The sequence below is a fragment of the Microchirus variegatus genome (assembly GCF_963457635.1).
Source record: "Microchirus variegatus genome assembly, chromosome: 9".
NCBI lineage: Eukaryota > Metazoa > Chordata > Actinopteri > Pleuronectiformes > Soleidae > Microchirus > Microchirus variegatus.
The window spans coordinates 24,594,689-24,611,259 of record NC_139810.1 but is presented as its reverse complement, the minus strand read 5'-3'; the positions used below and the strand labels follow the sequence as shown (position 1 = coordinate 24,611,259).

Here is a 16,571-nt window from a genome sequence, read left to right as displayed (position 1 = left end):
TGCAGTCTCGCTGTGTCTTATTAGATGTTACTAATTCTTACACATGGGAAACATTTAAACATAACAAATCGCTTCAGAAAGGCTAAGTAACGCGGCTGCTGCAGTCTCAATCTACAAAAGAACATACACGTCACTGTAAATCCATTCTGTATTTATGAATAATCAGTGGAGAAAGAGACAAATCTTATATATCATATCTTATCCACTAATGTTGCTGTTCTCAGTAGTTTTCTAAACATGTACACTATAAAGGGCGGGGCAGATACAAGTGCAACTCGGCCTGGGCACAAAATACACGTGAATGTTTACGAAGAATTTGTCGAGGTCATGAAAAACTCATTAATGTCAAACTAAAAACGTGATTTTAACATTAGGATAATCTGTCTTTTTTTAAAGTTTGTGTGTAATCTTAGCTCTGACCGTGCCTCCTCCTCCCCGACGCCCAACCCCCAGCCTGCTACCCAAGATTTAACGGTTGCTAGGAAAACCGATAGGCACAGCCTGGTATTGAAAAAAGCTCAGCTAATGGGATTCACCATCTTTGTGGGATGATGTGAATCACCTAACCCACACATATCCCAAAATCTTTCACCCTGATTTTAAACGATGATTAGTGGCCTCTGAGACGTATAAGCTGCACGACGCTGATGGCAGTTGTAATAAAATAGAAGCAGAAATAGAACAGTGATGTAACTGGGTGTGCATATACAGCTCTGTGGGGGTCTGTCTCCAACAATTATCTGTTCTTGTGCTAAATAATAGCCCTGCAAACTAACAGACACCTTGGTTGCAAACAACAAAGGAAACTATGACAACAGCTGTATGTATTTTTAGGCATATCAGTAAAATGACAAAAAAAACATTGTGAGCCACACAGGATCTGATCCCTGCAGCCTCCTTCATGTAACTGAGATGTTTTCTGGTGAAAAGCAGATAGCCATTAAAGTGCTTTGGCCTGTGTTTACTGCTGTCATATAAATGAATTTTGTTGCATGAAAACATTGTTCTCAAATCTGCGTTTCATTTTCCCCGAGATAAAATTCTAATTTCCAGTCTACTTCTGTTTCATCCCTTCACTTAAGGTAAAGGCTATTCAACTTAAGGCCCGGGGGCCAGAACCAGCCCTTCAAGCAATTTGGACAGGCTTGGTCCATAAATAATGGATGTATTATTAAAAGGCTAATAAAAAAATGTAGTTTCGCCTATTTCTGGCACTTTGTGACACTTTGCGTCCCTTTTTGGCAAATTCTAGTACAGCTGTAATTGTAAGCAGCCTATGTATGCACCAGAATATTTTGCACTAAGAGCCAACTGTAGCAGTTGAACCTGCATATTATTGGTACTGTTACTTATATTTCTGCAAAAATAGCCTATTGTGGCCATTGCACCTTAATGTTTTTGCACGATACGCAAATTGTATTGTACCTGAATGTTGGTGGTTTTGTTTCTTACCTTTTTTGCACAAAACTAGCAGCCATTTCAATAAATAAGTGCTAAATAATTTCTAACATTTTGTATCTATTTGTATCCGTTTACTGTACATGCAACATGAAATAGTAGTACAAGGGTTGACCGGCCCATTGGCTGAACAGCCTTCCAAAAAGCTGGCCCTCTGGAATTTTTAGTTGAAAAGCCCTGCTGTAGGTCATACAACAGTTGATGGCCATTTTCCACATCTCAAACTATGAATATATCACAACAACATCACCAAGTGACATTACTTTGGATTTGGTGTGCATGTGTACATTAAAATATTTGGCGATGGTCAGATGTCACTATGTGAACTATATATATATGTCCTTAATCACACTTGAAGCATTTCTCAATTTGCATGTTTTCTTTCTTCCAAACTGAACAGTCAAAATATTGAGACTTGATGGGGTTCAAGCACAGTTTTTGTTTGTGTGTGTGAATGTTTTAGTTTATCAAGGATTAGGCAAATTGGACACTCTAAATTGACCATAGGTGTCTGGATGGTTGTTTGTGGACTGGCGAGGGTGTATCCCGCCTTTCACCCTATATATGTCAGCTGGGATTGGCACCAGCGACCCCCAGTGACCCTCATGTGGGGGATAAAGCGGTAAAAGGTGGATGGATGGAATTTAACTACCACAGCCTCTGTCTTTTATGATATGGTGTCAGTTTAGTGAACTGCACCTGCATTAAAACGTTCACCACAGAGTTTCTGCTGTGACAGATCAGGTATATGATAGTCTCTCTTTGCAGGATGGCGGGCAGTCACTTTTGAGCCATGAGGACCATTCACTTGTTTCTGTACTATTCTCATCCTGCCTCTCCTCCTGGTTAGCAGCTGCTCAGACCCTCCCTGTCTCACAGCTGCTGGGGAGGAGGAGGAGGAGGAGGAGGAGGAGGAGGAGATGGAGGAGGGGCTCAGAGAATGTTCTCTTCAGAAGTCCTGGCTTGGGTCCATGGCTGCTTCCTGTGCTTCTCTTTCTTCCCCTGCAGTTCATACTGAGCACAGCAACCACAAAAAGCCTGGTTGTAAATCATACATCCTCACTCCCCTACTGAATAATGAATGATTATTCCCACAGTATGGCGGCTGTTCTGGTGAAAGCAAGTGTTTGACTCATTCTGCAGTGAATAATGATGTGGAACTACAGTATGCAGTACTACATATATCAGAAACACGATAGGAAAGCCTCTTTTTAAATGACTGTGATGATTTTGTCATGTTGTAAAAGCAGCACCCAAAACAGCAGACACCTTATAGTCTGTGCACATTTTAAGTGGCAGAAAACTGCAATTCTGGCCATTTCAGTTCCTCAGACAAGGCAGAATCCAGGGAGGGAGGCACACCCAGGATCCAGTGCAGCTGAACAACAGAAGCACAGAGAGAGAGAGAGAGAGAGAGAGAGAGAGAGATGGAACCACGTGATCGAACCACTGAATGACATCATTGCAGAGAATCTAGGACAAAGAGGGAGGGGAGCTGGCATGGGGTAGACACACCACGGCAAGCCCTTAGCAACATGGCCACCTGGCTGCTCAAGTGAGATGGAAGCATCTTGTGCGACAGAAGCATTCAGCCATTTTGTGTCATCTACATTGCAGCGACTGTACCAAGTCACTGAATTTGCAACACTAAAAAAACAGGGCAGTTTTCTGTTGATTTGTCAAAAAAAACCGTGTAGAAAATCATTCCTCTGCATGCATAATAAATTAGCCTTTTTTTTTTCTTAAAGACCCCTTTATTCAATCAGAATGTCCTCAAATGATGAAATATTAGATTTAAAGCCCATCCAACTTGAATCACAATAGAGTTAATAGAATCTGTAAACTTTTATTTTAGGGGTGAAATTGAATTTATTTAATTAAAGAAGGTTTTGCAGAGCAACGTTTGCCACATTTTTATAGCTCTACAAAAACCCCAATCAACATATACTGTGCTTTTATTGATTTGTGGGTTGACATATTTGAATAATACATATGGGCAATCCCCCCTGCACTGCATGCATGCATAAATTATAAAATGGTAGAATCGATGCCTCAAATAATTCACCATACCACATTAGATTACAGCAATAATGCGTTAATATATTTTTTTATTTTGATACAAACAGATTTTATTGCCATTTTGTTCGAATTTGAACTTATTAATAAAGCCACATGTTTATTATATTATTTAAAAAATATATATATATATAGTGAACCCTCCTCCCCTCCTCTCCCCCCTCCGTGCTGAAGCTAATGGGCTAATCCACTGTCCCTGAGTGTATAAATACAGTAGCCCCGCCATCTGTCCGGCAGTTGTTGCATCGACCTCATTAGGTTCTACACGCAACCCAAACCTTGCGTTTTATTTTTATTAAAACCTTTCTTTTCGCCCCACATTTACTCCTTTTCTCTCCTCTCCGTCTTCTCTCAAACTCAAACGGAAACATGGTGAGTGGTTTTCTCTTCTCTGTGAATGTAGTGAAGTAGACATGGAGGGAAGGCATTTCGGTGTCACGGCGTCTAATCCTGTCTAATTCAATAAAAACAGGATGGTTTCCGCCTATAAATATCACTAATGATACACAGCGACGTTATTTTCGTGACACCTTTGTCACGGCACGGAACAGATGTGTCTGCGGCACAGTGGCACTACGTGATTGTCATTGTGTGGAGATGAGAACAATACACAGACTCTCTCCATTCAGGGTTTTCGGAACAATTCGGACGGCGAAAAGGGTTTTTCGTCAATTAAACAACATATTTACTCTTGTTGTTATTTCAAATTTGTCAAATTTAGTGTACTAAACCTGTGTCAAAAAGCCAAAAATCGGTGATTTTTGTCAGACTGTGGATGAAGGGAGGGGCTGTGTGGGCGCGGATGGACGCAGACGGTGGATTGTGGTTATTATTTATAAATGGCATTAGACATTGTATTTTTTTTTTACTTTCTTCCTTTTATTATAACGACAACGAACATAATTTAATGTTTCTGTTCAAGCTTGACATATATTTTTAAGGGATCGATTAAATAAACGCGTCATTTTTGTCATTTGATGTAATCCAAATTGATAATTTTATTATTATTGTTATTATTATTATTATTACAACATAAAACAACTAATGTTTTGTCTAATTGAGGCATTATGCACCCTACAAGCTGTGGTTGTGTGTACTTCATGCAAGTGGAATATTCCAGACTAACATAATTAGCATTCATGCTTAGGTTTATAAAAGGGGGGTTTGGTTGGGAGGGATGACCTAACCTTATTTTATGTTTATGAATCGTTTATTTCGGGCATGACAAGTAACAAACATCTGCACATATCAGCATTTAAATTCATTTAAAAAGGTTGTAAAGAAAAAAAACGGGAAAAAAAGAGGAGGCTGTGCCTGTGTGGGGGCTGCTGTCAGAACGTGTGTCCCCTGAGGATTGTGGTGCAGGGATGCTCCTCCTCCTCCTCCTACTACTGCACTGACTGAAGCAACTTTCTCCTGATGCATTTGTGCTAAAAAAAAAAAAAAAATGTCATGTCATAAATAGTATGTAAAAACATTATATCAACATGGAGGAATGACCATTTGTTTCCTCTATTCCACAGCGTGAGTGCATCTCCATCCACGTTGGTCAGGCTGGTGTCCAGATCGGCAATGCCTGCTGGGAGCTTTACTGCCTGGAACACGGGATCCAGCCTGATGGACAGATGCCCAGTGACAAGACTCTTGGAGGAGGAGACGACTCCTTCAACACCTTCTTCAGTGAGACTGGAGCTGGAAAGCACGTCCCCAGAGCCGTCTTTGTCGACCTGGAGCCCACTGTCATCGGTTAGAGTAATTACTTTCTATAAATCAGTTCCAGGTCATTATTTTAAAAAATATGAGGAAAACAATCATGGCAATTAATTTAAAATCTGTATTGTCTCTCTTTAGATGAGGTGCGCAGTGGGACCTACCGCCAGCTGTTCCACCCTGAGCAGCTGATCACTGGGAAAGAAGATGCTGCCAACAACTACGCCCGGGGACACTACACTATTGGCAAGGAGATCATTGACCTGGTGCTGGACAGGATTCGCAAACTGGTGGGTAAATTGATATGAAAAGTAGTAATTTTTTTAAATTTTACCCAAAATGTTTCAATCATAATCTCATATTTTAATCCCTGTCTCCCTCTCTGTCCTCAGGCTGACCAGTGCACTGGTCTGCAGGGCTTCCTGGTTTTCCACAGCTTTGGTGGTGGCACCGGGTCTGGCTTCACCTCACTGCTGATGGAGCGTCTGTCTGTCGATTATGGCAAGAAGTCCAAGCTGGAGTTCTCCATCTATCCAGCTCCCCAGGTGTCCACTGCTGTGGTGGAGCCCTACAACTCCATCCTGACCACCCACACCACCCTGGAGCACTCCGACTGTGCTTTCATGGTGGATAATGAGGCCATCTACGATATCTGCCGCAGGAACCTCGACATCGATCGTCCCTCCTACACCAACCTGAACAGGCTGATCAGTCAGATTGTGTCCTCCATCACTGCCTCCCTCCGTTTCGATGGTGCTCTCAATGTTGATCTGACCGAGTTCCAGACCAACTTGGTGCCATATCCCCGTATCCACTTCCCTCTGGCCACCTACGCCCCTGTCATCTCTGCTGAGAAGGCGTACCATGAGCAGCTCTCAGTGTCTGAGATCACAAACGCCTGCTTCGAACCAGCCAATCAGATGGTGAAATGTGACCCTCGCCACGGCAAGTACATGGCCTGCTGCCTGCTGTATCGTGGTGACGTGGTGCCCAAAGATGTCAACGCTGCCATCGCCACCATCAAGACCAAGCGCTCCATCCAGTTCGTGGACTGGTGTCCCACTGGTTTCAAGGTCGGCATCAACTACCAGCCACCCACTGTGGTTCCTGGTGGAGACCTGGCCAAGGTCCAGAGAGCGGTGTGCATGCTGAGCAACACCACTGCTATCGCTGAGGCCTGGGCTCGGCTCGACCACAAGTTTGACCTGATGTACGCCAAGCGTGCCTTTGTTCACTGGTATGTAGGTGAGGGTATGGAGGAGGGAGAGTTCTCTGAGGCCAGAGAGGACATGGCAGCGCTGGAGAAAGATTATGAGGAGGTGGGAGTCGACTCCATTGAGGGTGAGGGAGAGGAGGAAGGAGAAGAATATTGAAGGGGCACATGTTAGGGCTTGAAAGAATTCAAAACAGAAATTGTTCTGTATTGTTTGACAATTTGGCTACTGAAATATTCCTGGAAAATGATACATTTGACTGAATAAAAGATCTGTGGCATGTGAAAGTTGTGTTGTTGTTTTAATTCAACCTAAATATACTCTCTCTGTGTTATGAATCAATATCCTTTTTATACGTTTCTGGCATTCACACAGGATCGACAGTAGAAACTGTACATGATATGGTTACACCAAGATGATGAGCCAACATAAACCCATATTTCAACATTAAAGAGGCCATGTTATACCCTATTACCCCTAGTTAAACTAGTTCTTGATGCCCTAATGAACATGTCTGTGACATGCTTTAGTCAAAATATCATAAGGATGAAGCACAATAGCAGTTCAATAACCCTGCCAAAACAGCCCTTTTCAGAATGCTCGGTTTTGTGCCTGGTCATTTACATGTGAATGAGACCCAGGTAAACACACACCCACTGCTTCCAGGGGAGTGTCGATGCATGCCGGCATGCTCATGTTACCATGACAACAGTTGAAAACCTCAAATCAGAAAATCAAATCTTCGATAATATCTGATGCAGCTCAGTCACATCGACGCAGAAGCACACGACATTCAAACAGTGTTGCACAATTTGAAGCTCTTTATTGCATCTTAACAAAAACAAAACATTGCAATGTGTCAAAGGTATCATTCCGAATTTTGTAGAAAACACGTATTTTATAAAAGTATAAAAAAGCATCCCAGGTGTCTGTCACCTGCAGATCAGATGCTGTTTGGTGTGAGGCCAGCGACCGTTCACACCGGCTTGTCCTGCAGCAGAGGGCAGGCGTCGACTGCTTCTCGCCCCTTCAGGGGGTTGCAGAAGATCGATGGTGCAGAGCAGCTCTGCTCCCCGTTGACCTGCTGACCTCCTGACACGAGCAGGTCCTCCTTCAGAGGTCGGTAGGACTTGAAACGCCTGGTGAGTGAAGCACAAAATACAGATGATTATGTGAAAGGCGTTTGTGGTTATAAACCTCCAGAGAGTTTATCTCCTGATTCTACGGCTTCGCATAGCTTTATAGAGCATTATAGTGAGTTTCAGTTCATTGATTATTATGTCCTCACCACCAGCTTCAGCACTCTGGTTCTTGCTCACTGATCTTGTAGCTGCAGTACACAGCTGTTTTCAGCAAGAACGTACGATTTTAAAATGCACCAGACACTACCTGCTCAGTCGGCAGCACACTGTAGATAAGCATAATTAGAGAGCAGCTGGTAAACATGTTAGAGTGTTTCTTAAAGGTCCACACTCAGCATTTAGGAAGGTTTAATGGCAGAAATGTTTAACTGTATAATGGTTCAGTTTTCGTAGCCTTCTAAAAAGCCTTTTATATGTACTGGTTTTATGGAAACCCCCTTCCTGGGACTCTGTTTCTGCAGCCCCAGCCCAAAACAGGGAAACCTCCCATCAGCCTTTTCTTTTGAAGCCATCAAAGAACAGAACAAGCTCCCTACTTGTCGTATAACTCTGGATATGTTGTTATATGCTGTTTTTACTCAGTGTATCATTTATTTATCAGTGTATGACTCCGCCCCCAAGTCCCCTTTCTATCTCAATGAGATTTAAGTGTGTTATACATTGTCCCTTATACAAATACATTTAGCAGAAAGATGAGGAAGTCCAATGTTGCCTTTCCACTTTTACAGAAACTTCAAGTTTGAGCAACAGATGAGCTATTACACAGAAACATAGAATATAATGTATTTGATCTCAAAAAACGTACTTGTAGGCATACGCCACTATTCCTACGACGAGAACAAGAACCAGGAAACCCAGCAACAGGGCAATGGTGCCAGAGGAGGAAACACCAGGACCTGAAACATAGATCAACATTTTCACTCAGTGCGCAGGACAAAGGCAGAGATATTTTTTCAAAGCATGCAACCAGATGTTATGTGGCGTACTTATCCCAATGTTGAATTTGGAACTGGCGACGGCTAAGCTAACGTCATTGGACATGGACACATTGATGCAGTAGGCACCAGAGTTGTTGAAGAAGTGACGCAGCACCAGCTGACACTCCTGCGAGGGCTCCACCGTGTTGCACACTGTGTGAATTGGCTTCAAGCAGTCTGCATCCAGAATCACACTGCACACTTCTCTGGGGAAGCTGCAGAAAGATGTAAAGATGATATGGTGGTAAAAAAAAAAAAATCAACTCCTTTATGAGTTTTGAAAATGTAGACTATATAATGGGATAATTCACCTTCCCTGGCAGGTAACGGTGACATCCACAACCTTTTTGCCCATTGTTGATGTTGCCGTGATGGAATTGTCCACTTTTGTAATCTCTACTGTTCTAATGCCCTCTGAAAATAAAACAATAAGACAAGGGTCACACAGTTAAAGGGGACATATTATATCCTATTTCTCCAAGTTAACCTAGGTTCCTGGTGTCCTAATGAACATGTCTGTGACAAAATACCATAAGGTATTTTATTATTAAGCAGTTCAATCACTCTGCCAAAACAGCCCTGTTCAGAACACTCTGTTTAGTAGTATCTCTTTAGGTCCACCTTAAAGGTCCACCTTAAATAAAAATAAAACGAAACTTAAGCGACAGGAAATTACATCAGCCACAGAGGCTACTGGGAGCAGCAGTTAGCGTTTGGAAAAATTATAATTTTCAAGCTCTCGCAGACACATTGCTGTCATATATAACATGTATCCACTGGACAGATAAATCCTCTGAGGCTGGAAGTTTGTGTAGAACTCTGTGCTGCACTGTGGAGCCAAGAATAGAACTTTTCGCAGACTTTGCAGGCTTCCGGTTTTCGTATACCGTTGCCCTCACCAGCACTCTCGCGTGTTTTACAAAGCGGAGCTCCGTGAGACAACAATTCCAGGAATTTAGCGCATTGTGACGTCCCAATGAGCACGGAAGGCAACATCACGTGTTTCATCTCCTGGACTAAGACTGAGGAGGACCACAAAAACATATGTGAATCATCTTTTTTTCACAGTTTGCCGACTGATAGGGCCTCCAGAGTTTAAATGATTAAAAAGTAGATTTTGCATCATATGTTCGCTTTAAGGATTGACACTGACATGTTTCACTTTGATAGAACTAATGAAAGGTGACTCACCAAACACTTCAATGCCAGTGCAGAAGGAGCCATAGCGGTAAATCACACAGTCGTCGCCGTCATCGCCTTTCGCAGCTCCCGCCACTGTAGCTTGGCCTGTTAGGGTCACTGTTTGCTTTGCACCTGGCGATGACAAACAGCAACAGGTGATTAACACTACATGATAATCCATATGTTAATTTTTTGAATACAAAGATAACTTTACTAAGTCAGTTAGGAGAGTCCTGCTGCTTCTTTATACAACAAACAAAATAAATGTTGAATCCTCCTCCCCACCCCCAATCATTTTCATACACTGATACACGTGGGTTGACGCCGACATTCAACATGCAAATGAGAATTCAAAGCATCAAGCACAATAGTGAAATTCAAGCTCTGCTTGACGTACGTCCTGAAAGATTAACATCACATTTACATTTCAGGAAATTGGCCGATGCTCTTATCTAGTTCAGCCAGACATCTGGTGTGTGAGTTCATTATTCCTCACTTTAACAGGACACATTCCTGTTCCTGTGTGACCACAAGTGAGCCTAAATACAGATGTGGACTAAAACAAACGTGCCTGCTGTGAGCCCAGTCCCTGCATCAGTGTCCACTGGTGAGTCGTGGTTAATGGTGGACAGAGTCTTGGCCACTGCGGGTGTTTCCTGCACAGTTTGGCCGGTGGAGGCTGTGGAGGCCTCATCGTCAGTGTTGTACTCCTCTAGTAGCAGTAGAGAGAGAGCAGACATTGCTGAAGCGTTCACTGTGTACAGTATTTATGTGGAATAGCTGGAAAACATCTCCAAAATAAGTGTCACTCACATATGATAAAAGCGTTTCCTGCTGAGTTCTCACATAGGGTCACTCAGACATTTTACATTCGACAAATGCTGTGGCAGAAAAATGTATGGAAAATGTGGAAAAGAGTGACATGCAGTGTTCTCCTTCACAACCCCTGACTCCTGACTTCACCTAACCTGAAGGCAAGAGATTTCACCAGTGGAAGCACATTTAAACTTAAAGGCGCCATATGTAAGAATGTGACCAAAAGCGGTTACTACACTTAAATTCAAAATACCGAGGTCTTTTAGGTTACGTTTTCTCCGCCATTGTAGCTCTGACGTAACTGGCAACCCGTGGTTGCTCGGCAGCTGAGACGTTACTGACTGCAATGATTGGTTGACGGCGGTAGGTGGCGCCACATGCCAAAACATAAACATGATTTGTGGTCTGCAAAAGATTTTTTTTAATGCAAATATTTTGGCCGTACAGTTGTTGTTGGTGAGTTCAGTATTTTAAATTAATATATATTAATGAGTCTCTGTGACATATTTGGAGGATTTAATGGCAAGTTGCTTTACATTTGTTACATAATGCACCTTTAATTTATTCCACAGAAAATGCTGAACTCTAAATACAAATTCATAAATTATAATGCCACACTGTCCTGATATGCATGAAGTAAAACAGAGATGATTTTCCTGCTAAAACCCACAGAGGTCATGTTTTAGCCTGCGTTGGTCTGTCTGTAACTTAAGAACAGACTTTAATCAACTCTTCCAGGGATGTAGGTTGTGGCCCAAGGAGAAAATTATTCAACTCCACTACTGTTTTACCTGTGGTTCCCTGATGAAGATGTGGACCAGGAGTCTGGGTTGTGGGATCAACTGGTGGATTGCAGGTCTTATCCGGAATGACTGCCTGGATTACCACCCGAGGCTTGAATGAGCCTGAGGCGATGTAGGTGTGAGTGACAGTCAGCTCTCTGGATATGAGTGTGCCACTTTGGTCTCCGAAGTCCCAGTTGAAGGTGACGTCAGCATCACTGAGGTACTGGCTGGGGTCATGGAGGGTGACGGTGAACGATATTGCTCTGTTCTGGATGAAACGCAGGTCTCCTGCCACTACGTCATCGATTTGGTCCAAGGCGACAGTGAAAGGGATTTGATCTGAGGAAACGGGAAGATAAGGCAGATAAGAGTTCTACTTCCTTTAGTTCCACATCCTTCATTTTAGTTGCCCCTCACTGTATTGTCAGCAGAAATCCAGATATTTGCATAAAATGCTTTTCATGTGTACCATGATGCTGTATGCTTCTGTTTTATACTGCCTGCATTTTACAGTGTGTGTCAGGGTTGTGTCAACATTGAGGTAAGTAAAGGGTTGACACATTCTTTATCATTTTACACGTAAAAGTATGCTCTGCGTGCCATAACTATGCAAACGTTTATTGTGAAAAATAATGTTTTCGATAGCAAGTCCGGCATCTTGAGGAATTCATGATATTATGAAGATATCATAAGACAAGTGAAGAAGGGATCCATAGAAAATATGAATAATCCTAGACAAGTACAAACATATGGCACAGCCTCCATCCCCACCACAATACTTTTCATACAGTCCCTGACTGACCAGTGATGGAGAACTGAGTGGAGGCATAGCCCAGAGGAATGAACCTCTCTTTGCTGCGGTAGTGGTAGATGACAATGTCCATGGTATAGGAGCCCAACGGGATGTCGTCTGTAGCAATGGTCAGAGAGGATGAGGGTCCGTCTGCCACCTGCCAGTACTGACCTGTACAACGAGCATCCAGAGACACAGCTCACATGAAAGCATTTGTCAAATGATAAATGATAAGCAATAGCATTAACATCCTGTTAATGGAGAAAAAAACATTTGCATGCAGAGCAACTGAGCCGACATAAACTGATCTTGTGATATGATTTATGTTATAATCCAGTTTGTAGGTCACTTTTCAGGTCACGTCATGTGTTGGAAGAAACTCTCTGACCCTCAGAAAAGACGTCTGAAGTTTAGAGGAATGTAACGAGAGTCGACAGCTCCACTCACCCCAGGTCTTCCAGACAAACACGAAGCTTGGCTTCTGGTCCTTTGCAAACGGGGTCCCATCAGGAAAAACAGCCTCCCAGTCTATGTTCTGTCTTGGGTAAACTGGCCGGGACTCATAGTATTTTGTTCCTGTACCAGGAAGAGTAGGGATGTGGCTGAAAGGTTAGAGTCTATACATGTATATGATGCTAATTACATACATTATTACACTCATGTCTGACAGAGAACAATGTGGACATGCAGTCAGTTCTATCTATCTATCTATCTATCTATCTATCTATCTATCTATCTATCTATCTATCTATCTATCTATCTATCTATCTATCTATCTATCTATCGATCTATCTATCTGTCTATCTGTCTGTCTGTCTGTCTCTCTATTTAGGTAGCTAGCTATAGTTAACCATCTATCTATATACATGCTAGGTATCTATCTATCTATCTTTCTATCTATCTATCTATATATATATATATATATATATATATATATATATATATATATATATATATATATACATGCTAGCAAGCTAGCTATCTATCTATCTATCTAGCTAAGCTAGCTGTAGTTAACTATCTATATATATACATGCTAGGTATCTATCTATCTATCTATCTATCTATCTATCTATCTATCTATCTATCTATCTATCTATCTATCTATATACATGCTAGCAAGCTAGCTAGCTATATATCTGTCTGTCTGTCTATCTAGGTAGCTAGCTTAAGTTAACTATCTATCTATATACATGCTAGGCATCTATCTATCTATCTATCTATCTATCTATCTATCTATCTATCTATCTATCTATCTATTTACATGCTAGCAAGCTAGCTATATATCTGTCTGTCTGTCTTTCTAGGTAGCTAGCTATAGTTAACTATCTATCTATATACATGCTATCTCGTCTACAGTGTTTTACCGTTGGCAAAGGAGTCTTCAGCCCAAACAACTTCTCCATCAGGCTGCACTTTCTGGTTGTGTGGGAACTCCAGGTCGATGGTGAAGGTGACTTTGGCTGCGGTCAGTGTTGGAGAATCATTTGCTACATTGATGGTCACTCGTCCGCCTGCGAGAGGTGACAGATAAACACAGGATTATGTTTATTTTTCTCCATGTGCTTTTTCATCCTTTAACATGACATGCATTTGGCAGCATCATTTGAACAGAGGTACCTTTCCAGGAGTCTCTGTATCGTGGGTCTGCATCTTTCCAAACTGGATACATCTTGGTGTTCCATGATGGATAGCGAGTGAAACGGTTTTTGGGCTCTGGAGTATGAAAACAGAAAATGGATACAGGTCAAAAAGCATTTGAATCCCTCCAATCCTACTCATGTGAAGCTCAGCTGAGTGTGTGTCTGTGGGTGTGTGCATTTACATTTGTGTGATTAAGCGTTTTTCATCACATGTTCATAGGCAGACCAGTTTCACTTGTTTATTGCTGTTGTTTGTACTGTATGTGAATATTGTTAGGCAAACAATCCTTAAACTAAACTTAAAAATGATACTATTGAGACATAATGGCTGCACTTTGATCCATAAAGGTCAAATTCTGTGTCATTTACATTCATGCATGACTGCGTAAAGAGGTCATGGGAAAAGAAACCTGACACTGGGACTTAAGCTTGACTCAGATCATGTAAAACCTGAACACGAGTGAATCCAGTGAGTCTTTTTTATCATTCAACTTTTATTTAACCAGAAATGTCCCATTTAGATTTATTTAACATTTTACTTTTTAAGGGAGACCAATTAATTTATAACAATAAAACAGTTTTCGGACAGACATAAAATAGAAAACAAAATTTCAATAATAAAAGTGGCTCTTTAATTGTGTGTTTAAAAATACATGGTGAGATTAATCGACTACTTTATGGACAGATACATTATATTACATTATTCAAATCCCTTGCAGAGATGTAACAATATACATGTACTATAAAGTGACAATATTTTGCTGTAAAGTAGAGTATAGTCACCTCCAGATTAAGATTTTACTCACAAAACATTGCAGCCTAAACAGACACTGAATAAGAGGCAGAATATAAAATGCAACTTGTACTAGAATGCATATCCACATTCGCACAGGTTTGTGCTTTTTTAATGTAGATTTCTTTAATATTATGTGTCAAAAGGCCCAGACAAAGGGATGTTGATTTATGGCCGACAAAGCTTACAACGCCTTTAAGTACATTTCCAATGTGGGACTTGGTTTATTGCAGCATTACTGATTTATTTAAGTAAATAAATATAATATAAATAAAAAAAACAATGCATAAACACTTCTTGCACTACTGATGATGCTTTTTATGAATGCTGTAAAGTTTGCTGTGAATCATCTCAGTCATATTTAAAAAAAATAACTATTAGATTTGGGTTACCTCTACAGTCATGAGATTTGAGACACTTTCAATTCAACAATTTAGTGTCTATTTTCCCTGATATTCAGTTTAAACGTGCACTTACTTGCCACAGCGTGTGAAGTCACTGCCAGCAGCACCAGCAGAACAGCAGGGGTCCACATTGTCAGAACGTCTCCTCTAAAGTGGAAAACTCCCCCCTTAGGGAGCAAAGAGCTGCTTTATAAACTCTCTGAAGTTCGACTTCACGTGGTGTATTAGCAGACCAAATGCCTCCCCTCCCCCTTTCACAAAAAAAATATAGGACAACCTGGAATAAAGTATGTATTTACAGTAAAGGCACGTCACAGAGATTAGTGTTGTTCATACAGTAAAGCAACAGATAATCATGTAAGAAATGCAGGGGGGAAAAAACAGGAAATAAGCACTTTTGCTTGGCAACAGACTGGATCACGAGACGATTTTAAATCATGTGTATATGTGACTGTTATTGATCTGTGGTCAATGATAGCTACTGTATGATTGTATCATACAATCAGTCATGGCCCGTAACTTCAATATTTATTATTTTATGCTATTTTATAACTTGTACTTCAATTCAAATTGATTGGGGGGTGACGGTGGCTCAGTGGTAGAGCAAGTCATCTTACAACTGGAATGTTGTGGGTTTGATTCTTGGCTCCACACTTTGATTTATTTTTATTTATCCTTTATTTAGCCAGGAAGGTCCCATTGAGATACAAGATGGCAAGCCGTTTTAACATTTAAAAGCTAGACTGGATATGTATTACAGATATCTGTAATTCAATTCTTCCTATCCACAATGTCATTTTTCCTAGGACAAATGACGTCACTTTTGCCATTCATGTGTATTGGGCTTTCAATTTCAGATATAATATGTCATTGTGGATATCTGAAATGACAATTGTGGATAGGAAGAATGTCATTGTGGATATCCGAAATGACAATTGTGGATAGGAAGAATGTCATTGTGGATATCTGAAATGACAATTGTGGATAGGAAGAATGTCATTGTGGATATCTGAAATGACAATTGTGGATAGGAAGAATGTCATTGTGGATATCCGAAATGACAATTGTGGATAGGAAGAATGTCATTGTGGATATCCGAAATGACAATTGTGGATAGGAAGAATGTCATTGTGGATATCTGAAAAGTTATTTTTGACAAGGAATAATTGAATTACAGATATCTGTAATACATATCATATATCATAAAACGCAGACGTATACACTTTACTTTATTATATCTTCCTTTTTACTCTCTTTTACCCCACGTTGCTCCTAACAACTGTGCTGGCAGTGTGTGAATAGGCATGAAAGATGCACATAGATGCACTGACTATATGAATGGTCATCAAATCTTGAAATTTGCTTTATAAATACAAACAATTTAACTGTGATTGATTATAGAAGAAATACTGAACATAAAAAGCTCTTGAATATTTAAATTTACGACACATTCTTTTAGAGTAAATTATCCAACAGCACTTCAGTAATTCAGTCACATGCTGCTCACACACTAATGCATTTCTGTTATTGAATGAATTATTCAACTATCATATATATATTAGTGTAATAGTACTGTTT

General features: G+C 40.9%; 2 protein-coding genes across 2 annotated transcripts; one reads left to right on the top strand and one right to left on the bottom strand.

Annotated features, from left to right (window-relative positions):
• The first annotated feature begins 3,779 nt into the window (after positions 1-3,779).
• On the top strand, positions 3,780-6,627 carry tuba1c (tubulin, alpha 1c). Its single transcript, XM_083894766.1, has 4 exons — positions 3,780-3,906; positions 5,058-5,280; positions 5,386-5,534; positions 5,637-6,627. Exons 1-4 carry the CDS (start codon positions 3,904-3,906, stop codon positions 6,615-6,617), a joined length of 1,356 nt encoding a protein of 451 aa, XP_083750892.1. The 5' UTR covers positions 3,780-3,903; the 3' UTR covers positions 6,618-6,627.
• An 807-nt stretch (positions 6,628-7,434) lies between these two features.
• On the bottom strand, positions 7,435-15,124 carry pmelb (premelanosome protein b; the record flags this gene model as incomplete). The annotated part of the gene is made up of 12 exons (XM_083895514.1): positions 7,435-7,597; positions 8,406-8,496; positions 8,587-8,792; positions 8,889-8,991; positions 9,769-9,891; positions 10,331-10,471; positions 11,367-11,699; positions 12,163-12,324; positions 12,601-12,729; positions 13,521-13,667; positions 13,774-13,869; positions 15,067-15,124. 12 exons carry the CDS (start codon positions 15,122-15,124, stop codon positions 7,435-7,437), a joined length of 1,752 nt encoding a protein of 583 aa, XP_083751640.1.
• Positions 15,125-16,571: the final 1,447 nt, after the last annotated feature.

Coding starts and splice junctions, on each gene's coding strand:
- tuba1c (XM_083894766.1), top strand. Junction 5,281..5,385: donor CCTGGAGCCCACTGTCATCG/GTTAGAGTAATT, acceptor GTCTCTCTTTAG/ATGAGGTGCGCAGTGGGACC. Junction 5,535..5,636: donor TGGACAGGATTCGCAAACTG/GTGGGTAAATTG, acceptor CTCTGTCCTCAG/GCTGACCAGTGCACTGGTCT.